We start from the raw sequence: 19768 nt of genomic DNA, 5'->3' as shown, positions 1-19768 counted from the left end.
CTCAGCAGCAGAGACGTGCAGCTTCATTTCCTTTGTTATGACAGAGTCTCTCTCTAACATATTGTTGGATATTGTCTGAAGGAGGTCAAACTGCCATTGGTTTCTCTGTGCTTACAGTGCTTCCTTCCTCCTCTCTTCCTCTCCCTCCTTCACTCTCCGCCTCCTCTCCTCTTCTCTACTAACCCCTCTCTGCGGCTTGCTCTCTTCACTTTTTTTCCGCTCCTCCTTTCTCTTCACATCCCTAAATCTCTCCCCGTCATTACTCTCTTCCTGTCCTCTCTCCCTCTCTAGCTCTCTATCTCTTACTCTCTCCATGTGTGTTACCAGTCGCTCATGACCCAGCTGTCCAGCCTCAAGCTGACTGTCGAGCACACGCAGCTGGAGAAGCAGCATTGGGAGGAGCGCTGGCGCAGCGCACAGGTGCCTCCTCTTCCTCCTCTCCTGCCTCCTGCTCTTGCCGCTTGTCATCTCCCCGTGTTGGTTTCTTTCCTATGATTAGTGTTGTGTTTGGCCTCTTCTTTTCTACTTTTCTCGTCTTGCTCCTCCCCTTCTCGTGTTTTTTTTTCCTCATTTCTTTTCTTTCCTTAGTTGCATTTGTTTTTGTTGGTCTTGCGATAGCTGTGAAGCTCTGTCCTGTCCCTTTGAGCAGGAAGGGACCGGACAGAGAAACCTACACAATAAAAGCTCCTGGTTTTGATAAGGACAAGGTTTGTATTTTTTAAAGCAGAAACCAGTAGATTCCATCCTTTTACTTGTGGCTTTTTCTTTCCCGTTGATGTGATTTTTAGCGTGCGTTTGCATGGATTTTGTGAATTTATTTGATTCTATCAGTTCTGTGTGTTTGTGAGACCCTACTGTGTTCATATTGTGCACTAAGGATATAACACGGTAATGATGGCTTCCACATATTCTCACTTCAGCAGATTTCCTGGCTGGTGCCTTTCATTTTATTTTCTATGCTCTGTAATATTTGGAGCCTTGGAGACAAACACAGATCTGATGGTAGTAACAAAACCCTGCACATCTCTGAGTTATTCTCTGGCTTTCCTGCTTCTTACCCTATTGTAGGTTTTTGCTTCTGGGTTTTATTGCAGAGCAGCTGCAGGCATTGTTAAGTTTGCACTCATAGCATGCCACCATACAGTCTGTGCACACACCTGTTGTATTCAGCTGTTGCCTCCACTGTATTTGTTAGCATAATGTGTGATTACCTTTTTTTTTTTTACTATTCTTTTCGTCCTAACTCAGATTAGGTTGTCATAACATGTCAAGGCCTCAGAGCAGACACAAGCAAATAGCTTAAATAACAGGGTTTTTTTGGAGATAAATGTTTTCCTGTTTAATTCTTATTTTGGCACTTTAGTCATTTAATCTGATGTCTGAGAATAGGAAAGTTGTAATGGATAAAGAAAACGTGGATTGCATGTGACTGAAGGCAGACTGAAGTACAGCAGTTTTTATTATATTAGAGAGTCAATACTGAAAAATAAGACAGAGGCTTAACGCTTGCATATGTATAAAATATCAGTATTATTGTTTCTTTTAAAAAATGATGCTGCAGAAGAGGTTTCTTCCTTTGATGCTAACATTCCCTTTTGCTGTTATATTTGAATTTTCCCAACACGGAAGCATCGGTACCCTAATTTGTCCGTTTGTGTTAGCTTCAGTTAAAGTGATGAGAGGTCTGACTGAGCTCTTAGCTCTTAGTCACTAGGCTGTAGACTGTATATAAAAGATGGACATGATTGATGATCTTGAAATGGTTATTCTTGAAAGTTGTCACTGCTGGCTGGAGAACAAAAGTTCACCTGGTCAAACGCACATGTGTGAAGTGTTCTGTGTTGTGTGGGGCTTTAAATATGTCCTCTGCCCCAAATCTACAAAAACAATGTAGTTTTTACACCATCTGTATATAAAAGATGGACATAATGAAAGTGATGCCATTAATTGTTTCCTTGACCTCAAATTTTCTTTGTTTGACCATTGCCATGTTGTTTTTGGAGCCAAAAAGAACTATATTAGCATGAGAAGGTGGCATGCTATGCTATCAGATAATGCTAGTAAGCTAAAGTTACGTAAACTGTATGAATGCAGTGCACAGAAACACACATATTTGCTTAGTGATAGATCAAATAAATATCAGAATGTCTTTCAACAAAACTGAACCAATTATGCAGAGGAAACAATCTGTCAAAACTTTTTTGTACTATGCTATAAACTTGTTAAGAAGTCTTCCCACAGCCAAGTGCAGTTTATGGCACGTGATCCTGGCCTCATTTTCAGCTGTTTGGGCACAATGCAGTAGGGATGGGTATTGATAAGATTTTCACGATTCAGATTCCAGTTTCGATTCTGTTTAACGATTTGATTCTTTATCGATTCTTTTTAAAAAAGGAGAACACTAAGGTCTAATAGCTTAGAACTTTGTTTTATATCTTCTCTTTGAACAAGATAGAAATTTAGGAGTAACATGGCCTTACAAACCCAGCAGTGAGATCTTAAGAGATCCACAGCCTACGGCTCTTCAATGGGGTGTCACAGGGTCCCCAGGAAAAAAAAATTGTAAATGTAAAATAATAAAATAAATATTCTTCTGTAGCAATAACAAAGTATAACATCAATTATTCTGTAGCAATTACACAAGAATATCCAGTAATGTCCCTGCCTACAATTAAACACATTCACTTACTGAAAATCATCTGCTGTGGCAAACGGGTGCAAACCTTTGACCACAAACGTAGTCTCTGCTCGGTGACATTCGTCTATCCTGGCCTGAAAGAAGACGCTACCGGTAGACTGCAGCGAGAACTGCCAGCATCTGAGCCAGACTCTGTCTGTCTCATCATGGTCACCTAAATGCACAGTAATGGCAGGTTTTGTAATAAGGCAGATCTCACTAACATAATATGCACTGTTAGTTGATTATTTACCTGCCGCATTAACGGGAGAGGACGTGCAAACGTTACCGCTGCTGCTGGGTTGAGATTCACGAGGAATTAAAAACACGACATTCATTTAAGGTCATCGTGTGTTTTGTGAGCAAATGCTTTTGCATATTCGTAGTGTTTCCTCCCTTAAATGAAATATCTACTTTGCAAGTATTGCAAGTTGCCCCCTTGTCATTCGTTCTCGTAAAGTATAACCAAACTTTTGAGCGTTTGAGCCGCTTAGGCGCCGTGTTTCCTGCCAGGTAAATGACGCTCCGCAACGTGGTGACGTCATTCGGTGCGACTGGAATCGATAAGGGAATCGTTTGCAAAAATGGCAAACAATTCCAAGGAATTGAAACAGTGGGAACCGGTTTTCGATACCCATCCCTACAATGCAGTAATGTCAGTCATGTTACAGTTAACAGCTGAGAGTGGAGAGCGTAGTACGTGTCAGAAATTGTGTTTTTTTTGCCAGAAATACTTCCGTTGGATAGATGCTTGAGTGGTGATGCAGTTTCCTTAGATCGTGTGGAGAAAGCTGTGGTAGAGTTTGTTTTAACAAAGTATTGTAAAAAAGTGAAATAGTGGGGTTGATTTAAAGCAGAAAACCTCAAAATAACTTGTGGCTACATGTGGCTTTCATCGCTTGTTTTATCTTTCCGTTGTGTAGTTTTTATTTGAAAGAAGGTGCTCAGTGCCAAATAATAATAATAATAATGATGATGAAAATATAGAATAATGTCAGAATTCACAACTCATTTTATGTGTTACTCTGATGGCTCATCAGTTGGCTGGTTGGTTTTTAGAAACACTTACAGCTCACAGACATCCACTGACCTGGAAGATCGACCCAGTTCACAGACATCTACTCTGACTTCCTCCACAGGCAGAAATCTCAGAGCTGCAGCAGCTCCTGGCCTCCAAAGATGCTGAGATCGAGTGCCTACAGACCCAGCTGCTGGCCAGAGGCGGCAGCGCCAATGACAACGCAGAGAGAGGTACACTCAGCTGACAGTCTGACCAATCAAATCTGTCAGTGCAGATATGTGCGAGAGGCAGCGATGTGCACGTCTGTCAACTCCGATTACTGAACATCTAATCAACAGTTCCTCTCTTCTCTGTTCTCCGCTTGGCTTGTTTTTTTTCCACTCTTTGCTGCCCTCTGCTGTAGAGGAGGTGTATATCAAGCATCTGATTAACAAATGTAAGGCTTTTATGTTGCTAATGGGGCTAATTTCTAAGCATCCTCCTGGACAGCTGGATTTTTCTGTTTTGGTCATTTATGACTCAAATGTGAAACTTAAAACATCATCGGGCATGTGGATGTTTGGTTTGAGATTGGACCACAGCTAAGCTTCAGTGTGTGTCTGTGATGTGAGCCTGTGCATCCTTTCAAATCAAAAAGACTCAAAAGAGTGTCAGGCTATGCAGCGTCCACTGTCCTGTGCAAACTTCTTATACCACATCGAATCATCTTTATTTAACAGGAGTTCACCCAAAGTGCCTTCCGGTTTGGGAAGAACACATAGAATATAAAGTACAGTATAAAAGTAGCGCACAAACGCGCTGATAAATGCACACAGTGAGGCATGTAAAAAAATAGATTCAAATCTGAGTAAATAGAACATAATGAGCACATTGAGAGGACTATAATATAAACATGTTATCTAAAGAAAATCTGAGAAGAGAGTGGGACAAGTAGTAGATAAAACTATGTAACTAGTTTATTGATTTCTGCAGGAGGAGTCACCAGAGAGCGTTGCAGTATCCTGACATTTTGTGCTTTGTTTTTCCTCCTGGCATTGTCATATTGCAGTTCATTAGAATTGCTTTCTTGTTGCCTTATAAATGCTGCTCTAAAGCCACCGATGACATGCATATAATTTCAAAGCTGAGTCGTTTGAATAAACAAAAAAACTCCCATTTAGATAAGTTTCTGCATTTGAAAGGATGTTAAATGGAACCTGGTGCCGGCTCGTGTTTGTGTGTCTGATACTGATGCAAGCCTCATTAGTTCTTCTCTCGGTAATGGTGCTGTTGACAATGCTCAAGTTTCCACGTGTGTCCCAGGTGATGCTGCATGGGCAGTTGTGCTGTCAGCATGTATTTGTTTTGCTTGATTAGTCCTATTTGCACGGCTCTCATGTCTGTCACCGGCACCGCTTCGTGCACCCATCAGCTGCCCTGATCTAACTAGCTAGCGTGAGGGTACAATAGGATCCTTTTTAACTCCTTTGTCTTCTTTGTTAGACCAGGAATACCAGAGGTTAAAGGTGGGGATGGAGTCTTTGTTGGCTTCAAATGACGAGAAGGTAATGAAATCATTTTTGCCACTGCTACAATATATATCATTTACAACAAGATTAAATAAAAAGAGAATGACCATTTCTGCCTTGGTGATAACAGGATCGGCGTATAGAGGAGCTTACCATTCTGCTCAGCCAATACAGAAAGATGAGGGAGGTCATGGCACTCACGCAGGGTGAGCTTCCTTTTTCTGCTTGGAAAGCTGTCTTTTCTCTCTAACGTCACTATGCTGCCAATTGTTTTGGTTTCTATCTACCAGGAAGCAGTGAAGAGGAGCTGAGCGGCAGTTTAAAGCTCAAAGCCATCACTCACAAAGCACACTCTGACATCCTCAGATCAGAGGTAGGATTCACGAGAAATTTTAAATAAAAGTCAAAGAATTATTGGGTTAATAATCTCACTTCATTCCTCCGCAAATGCTTTGAGAAAACGTTTTTTCCTTCATAGCTGTCATCAAGAGGATCGTCGCCGCTTATGCTGTCCTCATCCCCGTATCAGAGGGATTTGGATTCCAGGTATGAATGTGCAGCGCTCGTACCGTGTGCGATGAATGAACGCCAGACTCTGAGTTAACTCTGTGTGTTGCAGTTTCCAGAACTCTGTGGAGACATCGCTGGTGTCCGCTGCTGACCCAAGTTTGTTTAATGGGTCTTGGTAAGCCTGCTACGGTACAAGCGCATTCAAAGTGTACGTCTGCTTAACCAGATGTCAGTGATACAATCTTTTTTCTGCAGGCATCGGCGCCGGTTGATGTCCAGCAGTCTTGAAGAGTTGCAGAGTGGATCTTTACAAAAGGTCTGTTAGTGTTTGCCTCCACGATTCGCTTGTTTAATCTCTATCTAATCCAGCCTATCACATCTGCTTACTAAAAAGTACTTTAAATCAGTTCTTTCTAGCTAATCTTTAACGTTCTGTTAATCTGACTGTGTGATTGCTAACCTTCTAATTCTGTGTGTGTGTGTTCTCTGGTCTCTCCCGTCTCTCTGTTGGCTGTAGGCTGTAGAGATCCAGCCACTTGAAAGTGAATCAGATGTAGGGGCCGAGGTACTGATCTGCAACATGATGTCACACATTTAGCTACACAAATCCCATGTATTCATTATACATCTTTAGATTGCAGGATTAGTATATATTTTTTTGTAAAGAAGATGAAATAAATCAAAATATAAACAAGACTTGGGTTGTGGCCAAATAATCCAAAAAAATGACTCCTAAATTAGTTTTTCCATGACCTGTGTGGAAAACACCATGAAGTCAGGGGAAGATGTAATTTCATAAGGAAAAGAGAATCCGACTGCTCATTAAAATGTTGGCGTGGCACAAAAAGAGCTTCAAACACATATTGGATACTTTGCCGTGTCTGTTTTTACCTTGTTGTTTTATGCAGGCTATATAAATATGAACAAAACGGTGAATCTTACTGCAGGTAACCCTTTAAAACCGGTCGGAGCGTGCATGCTCTGTTTTGCGTAACTATTTTTAAATCCCAGTAGCTCTGCAACCGCGTAAGCTAGCGCAATAATTTTTTTTGCATATGAAACCGGAGGAGTTGTACTTACATCTTTTGCCATCAGCTTGTCCTCGGTCACAGTTTCCTTCCACATATAGCTTTGCAAAAACTGCATAAAAAGCACTTGCAGCAACAAAAACATAATATTCCAGAAACACGCTTTGCCGATCCGATCAGCTGTTCATAACACTTCCTACGTCGGAATAGATGTCAGAGCGAACTATCGCATGTCCACCATGACCTGCCCGAAACCGGAAGTGACGTCATTTTCGCGGAAATGTAGTTTTTTACCATCAGGGCCTCATGAGCCTATACTGGTGTTTTTAAAAGTTATGTTTGACTTTATGACTTTCTGTGTCGTTTCTGGGATGCTTAGGACTCATATTGCACTGCTGGAAATAGTTTATTTTGATGCATATGCTGCTTTTTTGCAAATTTGCACAATAATATTCATTTTCGTTTTTCCTGCAGTATATAAAAATTGGTGTATTTCAAAAATAAAACTATGAAGACACTCAAAATAAATTTCCTGTGGTGGAAAACTATTTTGTGCAACTTTTTTGTATTTACAGTTTTGAGGGATAAACCTCTTAAATTTCTCTAACTAGAAATATATGTTGAAAAAACAAAAACGATTTTCAATTTTTTTGTAGTTTATTGCAGTTTTTTGCAATTTATGTAATTACTATGCACTTAATGTATACATATTATTAATTTGGGCTATAATGGTTGTATTGATGTATATCAACTTGAAATGCTCCCAAAAATGGCTCCACAGCATGTAAAAATATAATATAAGCTCTGGTGGACTTGGTTCTATGGTAGATCTTAAAGGGTTAATGTAGTCGCCACCACCTGCTCATATCACATTGGCTGTTTTACTTGGCGAAACTACAGGTTCATACGTTCTGTGGTCTCTCGTCTCTACTACATCACTAATCTTCTCCTGTGCAGACTCCCCGCAGGAAACCTCACCCTGCTGTCCACTCGTATTTTCTCTTCCGACTAAAGAGATGATCCTTTGTAGTCGTTGCCTTGATTAAAGCAAGAATTTTAACAGAGTGGTTCATAGTCCAGCTTTGGGCTAAAACATATCCACATATTTGCATGTTATGTAATAAGAAAGCAGGATTTATTTACGTGATAATCTGCACCAAACATCAGTTACTTTGATCGTTTATTGTTGTGAATGGTCTGACGTGCGATGCTTTGAATTGTCGAGATGATCGCCTTTCCTTTCAGAAAGGGTGGATTAGGGTTTCCTCTGTTAAATGAGGCAATAAATGAAGCACCTTTTCTTCAGTATTAAGAGAATTCAGACAGCTCTTATTACAGCGGCCACTTTCCTTCTCTCCTTCCTTAACTAATCTTCATGACCAACTCCCCCCCCAATGATAAGAAACTGTATCTAAAGATATATTCACATATATTCCTCTAAAATTTGGATCATGACCACATTCTTGCTTTTGCTGTTTTTTTTTTAATGCCAAACATAATTTTCACCTATCAAGTCATTCACCTGATGGTTTTTGGCTTCTTTCTGGCCACCAGCTTACATTTTTCAAGCAGAAAATCTATTTATTTATGAAAGGGTAAAATATTTGTGTCATGGTTGGCTGTGTGGACCCAAAAACCCTAAACCGAGGTGCTGGAGGACTGGTCATTACAAACACACAGCAAGTTGAGGGTGAACAGACGTTAACGACGCAACACCGAGTAGGGGAAGACACAGACACTAAATACGAGAGGTGAACGGAGCGAAGAGGAAACAGCTGGGAGACATGGCTGACGCTGATTACACTGACGAGACAGGGAGAGCACAAAGCTGAACGCACTGACATAGCACACAGACCTACAAAATAAAACAGGAAGCACACGACAGACAGAGACACAGACTCATAAACAGGCATAATGACGTCACGGACAGACAGAGGGACATACGGGCAGAGAAGAATAAGCACAGGCAACCTAAACCAAACATGAGGGCAAGATAACAAAACCTAAACCAGAAATAATCGTCATCATCAACATCATCATCATCGGATAACGAAAGAATCAGAATATAATTATCAAAACCGTATCACCAGAGAATAAAAACTAATCCATAATGCAAAAATAAACCAAAACATAAGAAACTCAAAATGCTGGGTCGAACCGACCCAGGACCGTGACAGTTTGCTGGCTATAAAATGTGATTGTGACTGTTTTTGTCCAGGTAAATGGTAAATGGCCTGTATTTATATAGCGCTTTACTAGTCCCTAAGGACCCCAAAGCACTTTACACATCCAGTCATCCACACATTCACACACTGGTGATGGTAAGCTACATTGTAGCCACAGCCACCCTGGGGCGCACTGACAGAGGCGAGTAATGATAATGGGCAACTTTCCTCTAAGAGTTCCTAAATTTTCTGTTATTTTGTATTTATTATAAGTAAACAAATAGTCTAAAACGTCTAGAATGATGCGGTCCTTCCTCTATCCTATTCAGTGATTCCTAACAGGTTCGGATTATTTTGTTTGTGCCAGCAAGTCATCCATCCTCATTATACGTGTTTCACAAATAACAGGAAACACTTTAATACTAAGTTTTAACCTAAAAAAAGTAACTTTAATAAATAAAGGTTAAGTAGAGATTGGACCCCAGCTCTCTAGCAGGAGGGTGAAATGATCTTTTAATAAGCAGTAAAGAACGTTTTTAGAAGCAGCGGACTGAGCAGAGATTTGTAGAAGAGTTTTCTCTATTCTGTCACAAATTTGAGCTCTTTGGCCACAAGCAGACACCTTTCGATGCAAACCGATACATGACAGAGGTCTACAGGCTAAGTGCCTCAGTGGGATGTGGTTGCATTGCTGAATAAACAAAGAAACAGAGCAGAAGCTTGACAGCTTCTAACAAGATACAGGTCATGTCCAAATTCATGGGCTGCATCCTCCTGAGGCCGCATTTGTAGACCGATTACATCACAGCGACGCGCCGAAGGCTGTCCAAATTCGTAGACTCCTCCGAATGCAGCCGACAAATGCGTCCCCCTTTTCCCCGAATTTGAAGGATGGGTCGGGTGTGTCCTTCTTGGCCTACCACATCCCAGAATTCATAGCGCGGCCGAGCCAAGCTCCAGTTTCCGGCAATGGCGGCCGCTACTAAGTTTTAAAATTACTCTTATTAATCTTTCTGGGCCACAAAATAAACTTTAAACATATTTTCAGGCGAGAATGTGGGTTAGCTCGTTGATAATTAAAAATGAACACAAAAAACGGAGAAAGATTTCGGGGTCCATTTTCGATTTTCGTGCCGTGGCGCTGACAGCCGGAAATACTCTGAATTAAGGGCGGGAGTAGATCGAGAAGGCTAGACCGTCCAATTCCATAGCCGTTTACTTCCGGCCTACCCGACCTCCTGAGGACCCGGCCCATGTAGACCGCGAAGGCCGGGTCCTCAGGAGGATGCAACCCATGAATTTGGACACGACCACAAACTAGGAGAAAATAAAAACAGCCATAGAACAAGAGACTGTGATTGGCTGTGAGCAGCCAATCACAGTCAGTTCTCTTGGTTTCAAGCAGAGGTTAAAGCTTCAAGCGTGGACTGGGGAACCAATCAGGTGCAGGGGCAGGAGGCAACAGCAGGACAGGCAAGTGGAGGAGCCAATCAAGGGCAAGGGGACATACTAATTAGTATCAAGCCATATGAATTAAGACTTGAACATAATTATCATGCATTGAAAGTACACACAGTGTTAGTCATACAGAAAGAAGCAGAGTACTGAGAGATGTAACAGAAAAGCAAAAAGTAATGGAGTAGTTTCTGTGTGAGTAGTTACATGGCTGCATAAAAAGATCGACACAAGGCAAAGCGTCTCTTAAATAGACCTGATGCACTTGCATCAACAAGTGATGACCTACTGATATGTTGGAGGGATATAATAGACAAAAACAAGCTCATAGCATTGTCTTCTTTTCTGTGAGGCCACTTAGAAACTGCTAGAATGTGTAGTAATGTTGTGCTTTATAGCAAACAGTGATGTAACTGTCCCGGTGCCCTCTGACCTCTTGTTCTCAGCATGACAAGTTCACAGTGCATTATAGTCAATATATAATCGTATAATCATACGGCGTCTACACAAACAAACGCGCACACACACACACACACAAAAGGGGCCAAGACCCACCTGAAGTGGCTGTCGCTAGTACTTGACATCACAGCTGCCTCCCAGCTGTTTCTTTCTGCTGGCCTTTGTCCAGTTATTCTCTCAGACCCCGATGACTTTAATGTGCGGTTATATTCCAGCATCGTCAGACATTCACTGTCTAAAGGACAGACGGTTACGCAACAGAGGAAAAACACAAATCACCTCACGGCCCCGCTGTGGTCTTATGAAAGCCATCGGAGCACGGGTAAAGCCACTAACTTTCAGTGTAGTTAAAGAAGAATGTAAAAAAAGAGAATCGGAGCCACGTAGAAACAAAATACAGAGATTAAGGTGTCCACTTTGTTAGGTGTCTATTAAGAAAATCATTTTAGATTCAAAGCTGCAGTGAATTTATTGAACTGTATACATTTTAAGATTATATCTGGAATGTGATGCCAGACTTGGCTGAAAGAGTAACACACTGTTTGCTTTTTATGTTGTACAGAATCCCCACATGGAGCTGAACAAGTACCAAACTCTGCCGGGGAAACTGAGTAAAAAGAACGAGCCGCGGGCCGAGCTGAACGGCGACGGAGACGGAGAGTATTTATCTCCCGTCCAGCTCTCGCCTGTCCACAGCCACAGCCAGGACTACAGTCTGAGTGAGTGCTGTATATGTTAAGTACCATGTTTTAATCTGTGAAATCTCAAATGCAGGTCTTTCACTCTTGACCTAAAAAATCTGCGTGACCTTGCACTCAAGGGAAAAATTTAAATTTGTATATTTTGGGGAATACATTTATTCAGCTGAGCTAATCAAGCAGCCTTCTGGCTGTAGCTTCACAGTGACCGTACACATCTTATTTAGCTTTGCAAGAAAGCCAACATGCATATTTCCCTTCTTGTGTAACTTTTCCTTGGAATATAAAGCAGGTGATTTTAGTGAACAGATCATTTTGCACTGCAAAGCAAAACAAAACAAGAATATTTTTTGTCTTTGTCAACTAACTCTTCGCCCACTGCTTCCTTTCTGTGCCTTTTCTTTCTCCTCCTCCTCATGCCTGCTCTGCTGTCGGATTGCTCTTTTCTCCTGTTTGTGCTCCGACTGCAGTTCGCTGCAGGAGTGCCAGTGCTCCGGTTTTAGGTACTGTATGCCCTCACAGAAACGCAAATGTCAACACTGAAAATACACTTTCAGAAGAACTGAAACGCAGTGTTTCTGTGACTGTGAAGTCACTGAGAGAAAGCCTCTTTGAGCAAACAAAAGCATCACGTATCTTGTGAGCGAAACAAGATTTTCTGAGAGGTGAGCGGAGTCGGGGTGAGCAGCCGTTTTCGCTGAGGATGAAGCGGCTTTAAAGCCCGGGATTATTAGGACTCCCTCACGACTCGGAGAGCTGTCGAAGATAATGCCCGCCTCTCTCGCATCAGCATTTGCTGAATTAAACATACGCTTTAAAGCTAATAGGCATAAAAGCACACGGCCACCCGTATATCTGCGTACACAGAGCCAGAGCTTAAGAAGGCAGGAGGGTAATCGGAGGACTGCGAGAGGGCGAGGAGTGCAAGCTTAAGTATGTATGAAGTTCAACGAGCTAAAACACCCCAAAGTAAACAAAGAAGGATGCAATCCGACATCCGCTCCCGCTCGCTCTCGTGGCCTCGCTGGGGTTGCACTCGCTCACGGTCCACAGCTGATGCTCCCTGTTGAAGGAGCAAGTGTTCAAACAGGAGTGAAAGCAAAAGGTAGCTGCTTCAAATAGGTTTCACAATCTGAAGACTGTTGTGGGGAGAACATTCACTTTGATCCTTCACAACAAGGCTGCACTAACCAGTCTGTGGTACTGTGTTGGCTGTGAGAGCACTATTTAAAATACATTACTGTTCTTATTCAGGGACTTTTAAGAAACCCTGTATATTTTGCACTTATCTTAGAAAATCGTTTTCTGGTTCTAGAGTATTTGGGCAGATATTCTTGATCCTACCGCTGAGTGGCAGATAGGATGGATAGATGTAGCATGGACTAACATGTAGAGCAGGGCGATATGACCAAAAATATTTATCACGATATACATTTGAAATTTTGCGATAACGATATAACTGACGATATAATTGACACTAGACAAATTCTTTACAACTCCACAACTTTATTAGTGCAAAAAACCCCATCAATGTATTTTCACTTAAACAAGCAGCTGTTTTTTATGTGCATTAAAGTTATATGAAAATTTAACAGTGCAAATTCCTTGCTAACAGTTTAACCAAAAGGCATTTCCAGTGGAAATTGGTCGACATATCCTCAGCATAACCATGTATAATATCCACAAAACTTAAAAAGATGTTATACTACGGAGCCCCACAGGGGACATGGGAGGGAAAAAAAATTAAGACGGACTTTTGCGAGATCTCGCAAAACAAACTCGGGAAAAGTTTTAGCCGCATTCTTCGGCCTTCTTCGGCCTTCAACCTCCCGTTAGCTCGAAGCTAACCCGTTAGCTCGAAGCTAACCCGTTAGCTCGAAGCTAACCCGTTAGCTCGAAGCTAACCCGTTAGCTCGAAGCTAACCCGTTAGCTCGAAGCTAACCCGTTAGCTCGAAGCTAACCCGTTAGCTCGAAGCTAACCCGTTAGCTCGAAGCTAACCCGTTAGCTCGAAGCTAACCCGTTAGCTCGAAGCTAACCCGTTAGCTCGAAGCTAACCCGGGAGGTCGAGACCTACTACAGCCGGGAGGAACACCGCTTTCCAGGCACATCGTGCCTCGACCTCCCAGTCGAGCCGGCATCCGAAGAATGCGGCTAAAACCTTTGCGAGTTTGTTTTGCGAGATCTCGCAACAGTCCGTCTTAATTTTTTTTCTCCCATGTCCACTGCGGGGCTCCGTATTATACACACACAATACGGTAATATTATGTTGAAGCACAGTACGTATCACTCTGCGGGGCGCCTAACTACGACAGCCGTAATGCTCCGACAATCCATCAAGCGGTGCAGGTTCGTAGCTTAGCAAAGTCGTACTAAAACATTTGACAGGTTTTCGAGCGCCGTGTACCACATGAAATCGTTTCGAGGTCAGTAAACACAACCAGAATTCATACATAAGGCACACAGGGGTATAAGGGGCACTGTCGATTTTCAGAAAAATCAAAGGATTGATTTTAAGTGTGCCGTATTTTCCAAACAACACGGTAATAACGACGGCCCGCTCGCATGCTCTACCAAAAAAAGAGCTTTGTTGTGTATCTGATGGACGAAAGCTAAACCAGTTCCACACCACTGAAGTTGCAGCATTTTTACAAACCAATTCTGGTTCATCCGTTTCATTTAACGATCTGCTTTCGCTCTTCTCATTCTGCGTCGCCGCCATGTGCGTATGTAAACATAGGCAGTGCGCATGCGCATTTTACCCATATTCTATCGTGATATTTCATTTTCCTATCGTTGCCCAAAATTACACCGGTATTACTGTAAACGGTATGATATAGCCCAGCCCTACTAACATGCATATTCAGAGGTCAGCGCATATTAACTGAGACAGATATTTGGAGTAATGAGCTTGAAGCAGTAATTTAGAGTACTTCTAAAGACTTAACCGTCAACAGCTCTGCTTTACAATCAAACATGTATTCAGCATTTATTTTGGAGACAAAGACGCTTTGACTAATAATGCCTTCTGCTTTTTTTCTGCTTGCATCCTTCTCACTTAACTAACCTCTTCTGCATCAGGATCTCCTGGAAAACATGACCTCTATGATGCTGGTGGGTATATCATTTCACCCTTAAGTGTAGGAGTCTTACAAACCTGTTGAGAAGAATTTGCCAGCTTGTCTCTGTTTCTGGGGCTAAATAAGTTATCTGCATCGTTTTATGTAGCACTGTTAAATATTGGACAGTTTAACAGCCACATTTGAATTATGACACAGTAACATAGGAGAAAGACACACAAAATAGTTTTGAGTCTTTTTCTAACGATTATGTCTTTGTGTCACTCAGTAGCTGTTTTCCTTTGGTGTCTTTTTTCCAGCTGCTCTGTGCACCTTCCTGTTTCTTTGTGTTGTTGGTTGTACCAAGTCACTTGGTATATTTTTTTATGTTTTTTGTGGGCGTTTCAGATTTGTTTCTAGCCTTGTTTAAAGCCTTTCTTGCAGCAATTTAGCATCTCTGCGGTCACTTTGGGATGCAAATCTTTGGAGCTTTGTTTCTTTTGTCATTTTGTTTTGTCTTTTGCATCTCTTTATGGTTATTTGTCTTCTCTAAGGTAGTCCTGTCTCTCTCTCAGACACAAATTCGTGTCTCTTTTGTAGTGAAATTCTGTTTTTGTGTATAGAGCCTTCTTTTTGCATTTGTTCTCTTGTGTCTTTGTGGTCACTTGGTTACTTTTGTGTTGTCTTTGGATGTGTAGTGTTTGTGCTGTGTTTTGGGATTTCTTTAGAGTAATCCTAAATCTCTTTTTGAGTTGTCCTTGGACTATTTGTAGTAGGTTTTAGTAAAGAATATTTGCTTAAACACAAAGTCTATGACCTATTGGTCCCATCAGTAATCCTGTCATGGTACCAGCTGTAGAAGGAGCCAGGAAAGTAATTCCAGAACAGTGACTATAGGTATGAGTAGGAGCTTTAATATTGTGAAAAGAAATAGAGGACCTTACTGGGAATTTCAAACTGTGGGTCTGGTGCACATAAAAGGTGTAGTGCTGTACAAAAAGTGGTTTGTTATTGCATGTATGAAAAATCTCAATGTGAGACGGTCAATTTTCCAAACAGAACAATTTCCCATACGTGTGATTTAATTTGGAGCAGCAGATGTTCATGTTGTTCTGGTCCATAGCAGGAAACACAGATACTCTGGATCCCAGAGCTCCCCTCAGGTTGCTGCAGTGATTCCCCTCCTCATTGTTTTTTTCCTGTGGCAGAGCATTCAGAGAAGCTGGAGGAGTGCTTTCCATCAGACCAGTCCCCGCTGTCCTCTGGAGTGGACTCTGGACAGCAGTCTCCCGTCTCACCAGAGAACAGGAAGGGTCACAGAGGAATTAGGAAACTCTGGGGGAAGTATGTTTTAAGGATATACAGAGCACACACTTAACAGCACGTTTGGTGTCCTAAACTTTTTATATTTATACTCATGTTCTCATTTCTGTCTGCAAGGATCCGTCGCAGTCAGTCGGGTAGTCCTGTCCAAGTTCATGACCCAGAGCTTGGAGACTTCAAGAGGGGAGGATTCAGAGCTACAGCTGGACCTCGATTGGCCCGTTCAGGGAAAACACGGTATATTAATTGATAAAATATCTATATTAATAAAGTAAATAGTAGTGATTAGGTGCACGGTTCACTTTTTGGTGTTTTGTTCCTACGCAGAGATCTGAAGACGCCGTTTTCTAAGTGGAACACAGAGCAGGTGTGTGACTGGATTGAAGACATTGGACTGGGTCAGTACAGCATCCTCGCTCGCCAGTGGGTCACCAGCGGTCAGACTCTGCTATCAGCCACGCCACAAGACCTAGAGAAGGTATACACGCTCAAACGCATCGCTGCTTTATAGAGTATGGTTCCTAAAGTGATGCTTCTAAGACAACCGGCACACACAATCACACTGTGTTGGTTTTCCATACAGTGTGTCACATATTTTCCATTTCTACCTGTCTGATCATTGTTGCCGTCTGTCTGTTTGTTTAGTCTTTAGTAACGCCTGCCTCGGCCTTTCAACCAGCTCTTTAGTTTCGCCTTCAACGCTGTCACATCACACACCTCATCTCCACCTCCAACCTTTCTCTGCGTCTCATCGAGATCACTTTGATCAGTTCTGTTTCTTTCTTCGGGTTAATCTATATTGATACTGTGATCCATGGAAACTGTCAAACCTTGGATCGCCGTATCAGAAAGCTGGAGTTTCTGATTTTCTTTTTAAATACCTCACCTTATATATCCTTCTGCTAGGAGTACACAACTGTTTGTTTATTTATGTACTGTGTTTAACATGGTTTTTGACCATTTTTCTTTAAGTTGTTCTTCATTAAATTCTTCATCTTTTTAATAGAAAATCGGTCTTTGAATATACTTTTCAGGTTTGTCCTTTATGGTATGCAACTTAAATTTAGGTGCAACCAGAACTTGAATGGCTTTTATTACTAAAAGGTTAGTTTAATCATTTAAATTCAATGAAATTACCATCAGATAGTCAGATTGAAAGATAGGGTGAGAAGTTCAGCCATCCGGGAGGGGCTCAGAGTAGAGCTGCTGCTCCTCCACATCCAAAGGAGCCAGTTGAGGTGGTTCGGGCATCTGACAAGTATGCCTCCTGGGCACCTTCTGGGTGTACTGGGAATGCTTGATGTTCCCCCGGACAAGCTAGAGGAGGTGGCTGGGGAGAGGAAGGTCTGGGCTTCTCTGCTTAGGCTCCTGCCCCCGCGATCCGGCCCCGGATAAGCGGAAGGAGATGGATGGATGGTCAGATTGTCAGTCATTTTGCAGGTTTACTAATTTATGGGTGCTCCACATTATCTTCCAATTTAAGGGGCGATCGTGGCTCAAGAGTTGGGAGTTCACCTTGTAATTGGAAGGTTGCCGGTTCGAGCCCCGGCTCGGACAGTCTCGGTTGTTGTGTCCTTGGGCAAGACACTTCACCCATTGCCTACTGGTGGTGGTCAGAGGGCCCAGTGGCGCCAGTGTCCGGCAGCCTCATCTCTGTCAGTGCGCCCCAGGGTGGCTGTGGCTACAATGTAGCTTGCCATCACCAGTGTGTGAATGGGTGGATGACTGGTTGTATAAAGCACTTTGGGGTCCTTAGGGACTAGAAAAGCGCTATACAAATACAGGCCATTACCATTATCTGCCAATTTAACCACTTTTGCAGTAGAAGAAGCTACTTCAAGCTGTTGCTTTATTCACAAAAGGTTGCTGCAGAACAGGCAGCATGGTGGCACGTCATTGGCACTGTGGCCTCACGGCAAGAAGGTCCTGAGTTCAATTCCATCCAATCTTTCTGTGTGGAGTTTGCATGTTCTCCCCGTGCACGGTTTCCTCCCACAGTCCAAAATGCAGGAGTAAATGTGAGTGCAAATGGTGTCCCTGTGTGCTAGCCCTGAGACAGACCAGGGTATATCTCGCCCTATGACAGCTGGGATAGGCTCCAACACCCCCCGCCACCCTGAAAAGGATGAGCAAATGGATGGTTGCTGCTGTTGCAGCAGCTCTGCAAGTTATATTTGGCAGATTTTTTTTTTATGTTGGATGCTTTTCTTTCTTTCAAAGGTCTTTTTATTAGACAAAGGTTCCAATACAATGTATACAATAACACAAAATGCTTCAGAATATTCCAAAATTTAAATCTTGTTCCCACCCTAACCCTTAAAACAACAAATAATTGGACTACTCAGTAACAGTAGTTGTGGGCCTTTCAAAGAAGTCCAGAAAGGGGGACCACAGTTTATAAAATTTATTTTTAGACCCACGAACTGTATATCTAATTTTTTCTAAATCCATACAAGACATTATATCTTTTAGCCATTGTGTGTGTGAGGGGGGAGAAGAGGTTGAATGCTTTTCTAACGCAAACCTAAAGGGATTTGTGTCTCCTCCCATGATCTGACCAGGGATTTTTCACTTGTTCGATGAATGGATACTAAAATATTTTTAAACAATAATTTCACAGATAGGAGACTTTGGAGAATTTGGAAAACTCTTTCATGTTTTGCTCATTGTTGGAGTTATTTCAGCATCATTCCACATTCGACTATGAGGGTCGATTACAAAAAAAAAGGTCCGCCGTTCATTACAGCACTTCACTATGCAGACGATGCACTGATGCTACAGTGATGCTACAACCCTTGCTGATCGTACACGCTAAAAATGGATGTCATTAGACTTTACGAAGAGATAGTAGAGGTTCTGTTGTTTAGACCTTCTCCCCACTCTTAATGGCATGGGAGTTGTAGCATTTTGACATACTACTTGGCGACTACTGCAATAGTTGAGTGTAAGCAAGTCTTTGATTTCACATCTGCAGCTGCTCCAGAACATCGCTGCCTAGCCACATAAAACCATGAAGGACCTTTACGACAGGACCCTTGCTGTTGCTTTTAAACTGTGGTTTACCTGTTTACATCAGAAGCTAATCAACACTGTAACAGGAGGAAAAAGCCAATCGTTTCTCTTTGTCCACAGGAGATGGCCATGAAGAATCCACTCCACAGGAAGAAGCTTCAGTTGTCCATCAAAGCGATCAGCAGCAAACAGCCTGAAAAATCTGCAGAGCTCGATTACCTCTGGGTTACCCGTATGTAAAGGATTCATACGCACAGACACACATATGGGAAAATCTCAGAGAAAACAGTTATGTTCTTTGTTCCAGGTTGGCTTGATGATATTGGCCTTCCTCAGTACAAAGACCAATTTAATGAAGGAAGAGTGGATGGGCAGATGCTGCAGTATCTCACTGTGGTGAGTTTGTAACTAATCAATTCATGTGAAGTTAAATCAGCGTTACCATATGGGGGGAATTAGCTTTCAGTAAAAATAAAAGGGATGTATGACATGTTTCCCTTCTTGTATCTGTCTCTGCTCTCCATGTTAGAACGACTTATTATTCCTTAAAGTGACCAGCCAGCTGCACCACCTCAGCATCAAGTGTGCCATTCATGTTCTCCATGTCAACAAATTCAATCCCAACTGCCTCAAACGCAGGCCCGGCAATGAGGTATTGTTAACTCGTTTATACGGCAAAGTACAAAGATGGCAAAAGAGCCATTAGTGAGTGAACTCTTAAATTAAAACTTCAAATCTTCTTTGTAAGTTCTTTTTGTACATTGTGTTTGTACCTCACGCATTTTTCATAAAGACTCCATCCATGAAAGTCAAAAACTTGATCACCCGTTCAAGGTCATCGCTTGTGGAAGTCC

General features: G+C 42.1%; 1 protein-coding gene across 14 annotated transcripts in view; it reads left to right on the top strand.

Moving 5' to 3' along the window:
• Positions 1-19768, top strand: part of ppfibp2b (PPFIA binding protein 2b) — a 128353-nt gene that overhangs the window by 96674 nt on the left and 11911 nt on the right. For 4 of the 14 annotated variants that reach the window (XM_085169150.1, XM_085169157.1, XM_085169158.1 and 1 more), the window contains 19 exons: positions 292-420; positions 3817-3928; positions 4102-4134; positions 5181-5242; positions 5337-5412; positions 5497-5579; positions 5685-5752; positions 5826-5891; positions 5972-6032; positions 6234-6281; positions 11386-11542; positions 11992-12024; positions 14602-14634; positions 15788-15923; positions 16020-16139; positions 16230-16380; positions 19035-19146; positions 19222-19310; positions 19444-19566. In XM_085169150.1, the coding sequence (XP_085025276.1) occupies positions 292-420; positions 3817-3928; positions 4102-4134; positions 5181-5242; positions 5337-5412; positions 5497-5579; positions 5685-5752; positions 5826-5891; positions 5972-6032; positions 6234-6281; positions 11386-11542; positions 11992-12024; positions 14602-14634; positions 15788-15923; positions 16020-16139; positions 16230-16380; positions 19035-19146; positions 19222-19310; positions 19444-19566 (1692 nt within the window). The remainder of the gene's footprint in view (positions 1-291; positions 421-3816; positions 3929-4101; positions 4135-5180; positions 5243-5336; positions 5413-5496; positions 5580-5684; positions 5753-5825; positions 5892-5971; positions 6033-6233; positions 6282-11385; positions 11543-11991; positions 12025-14601; positions 14635-15787; positions 15924-16019; positions 16140-16229; positions 16381-19034; positions 19147-19221; positions 19311-19443; positions 19567-19768) is intronic. The other 10 variants (XM_085169163.1, XM_085169155.1, XM_085169161.1 and 7 more) reach the window with 7 other exon arrangements.

The sequence above is a fragment of the Neolamprologus multifasciatus genome, chromosome 7 (assembly GCF_963576455.1).
Source record: "Neolamprologus multifasciatus chromosome 7, fNeoMul1.2, whole genome shotgun sequence".
NCBI classification, from domain to species: domain Eukaryota; kingdom Metazoa; phylum Chordata; class Actinopteri; order Cichliformes; family Cichlidae; genus Neolamprologus; species Neolamprologus multifasciatus.
The sequence above is the reverse complement of the archived record's forward strand: the minus strand, read 5'-3'. Positions and strand labels throughout refer to the sequence as shown.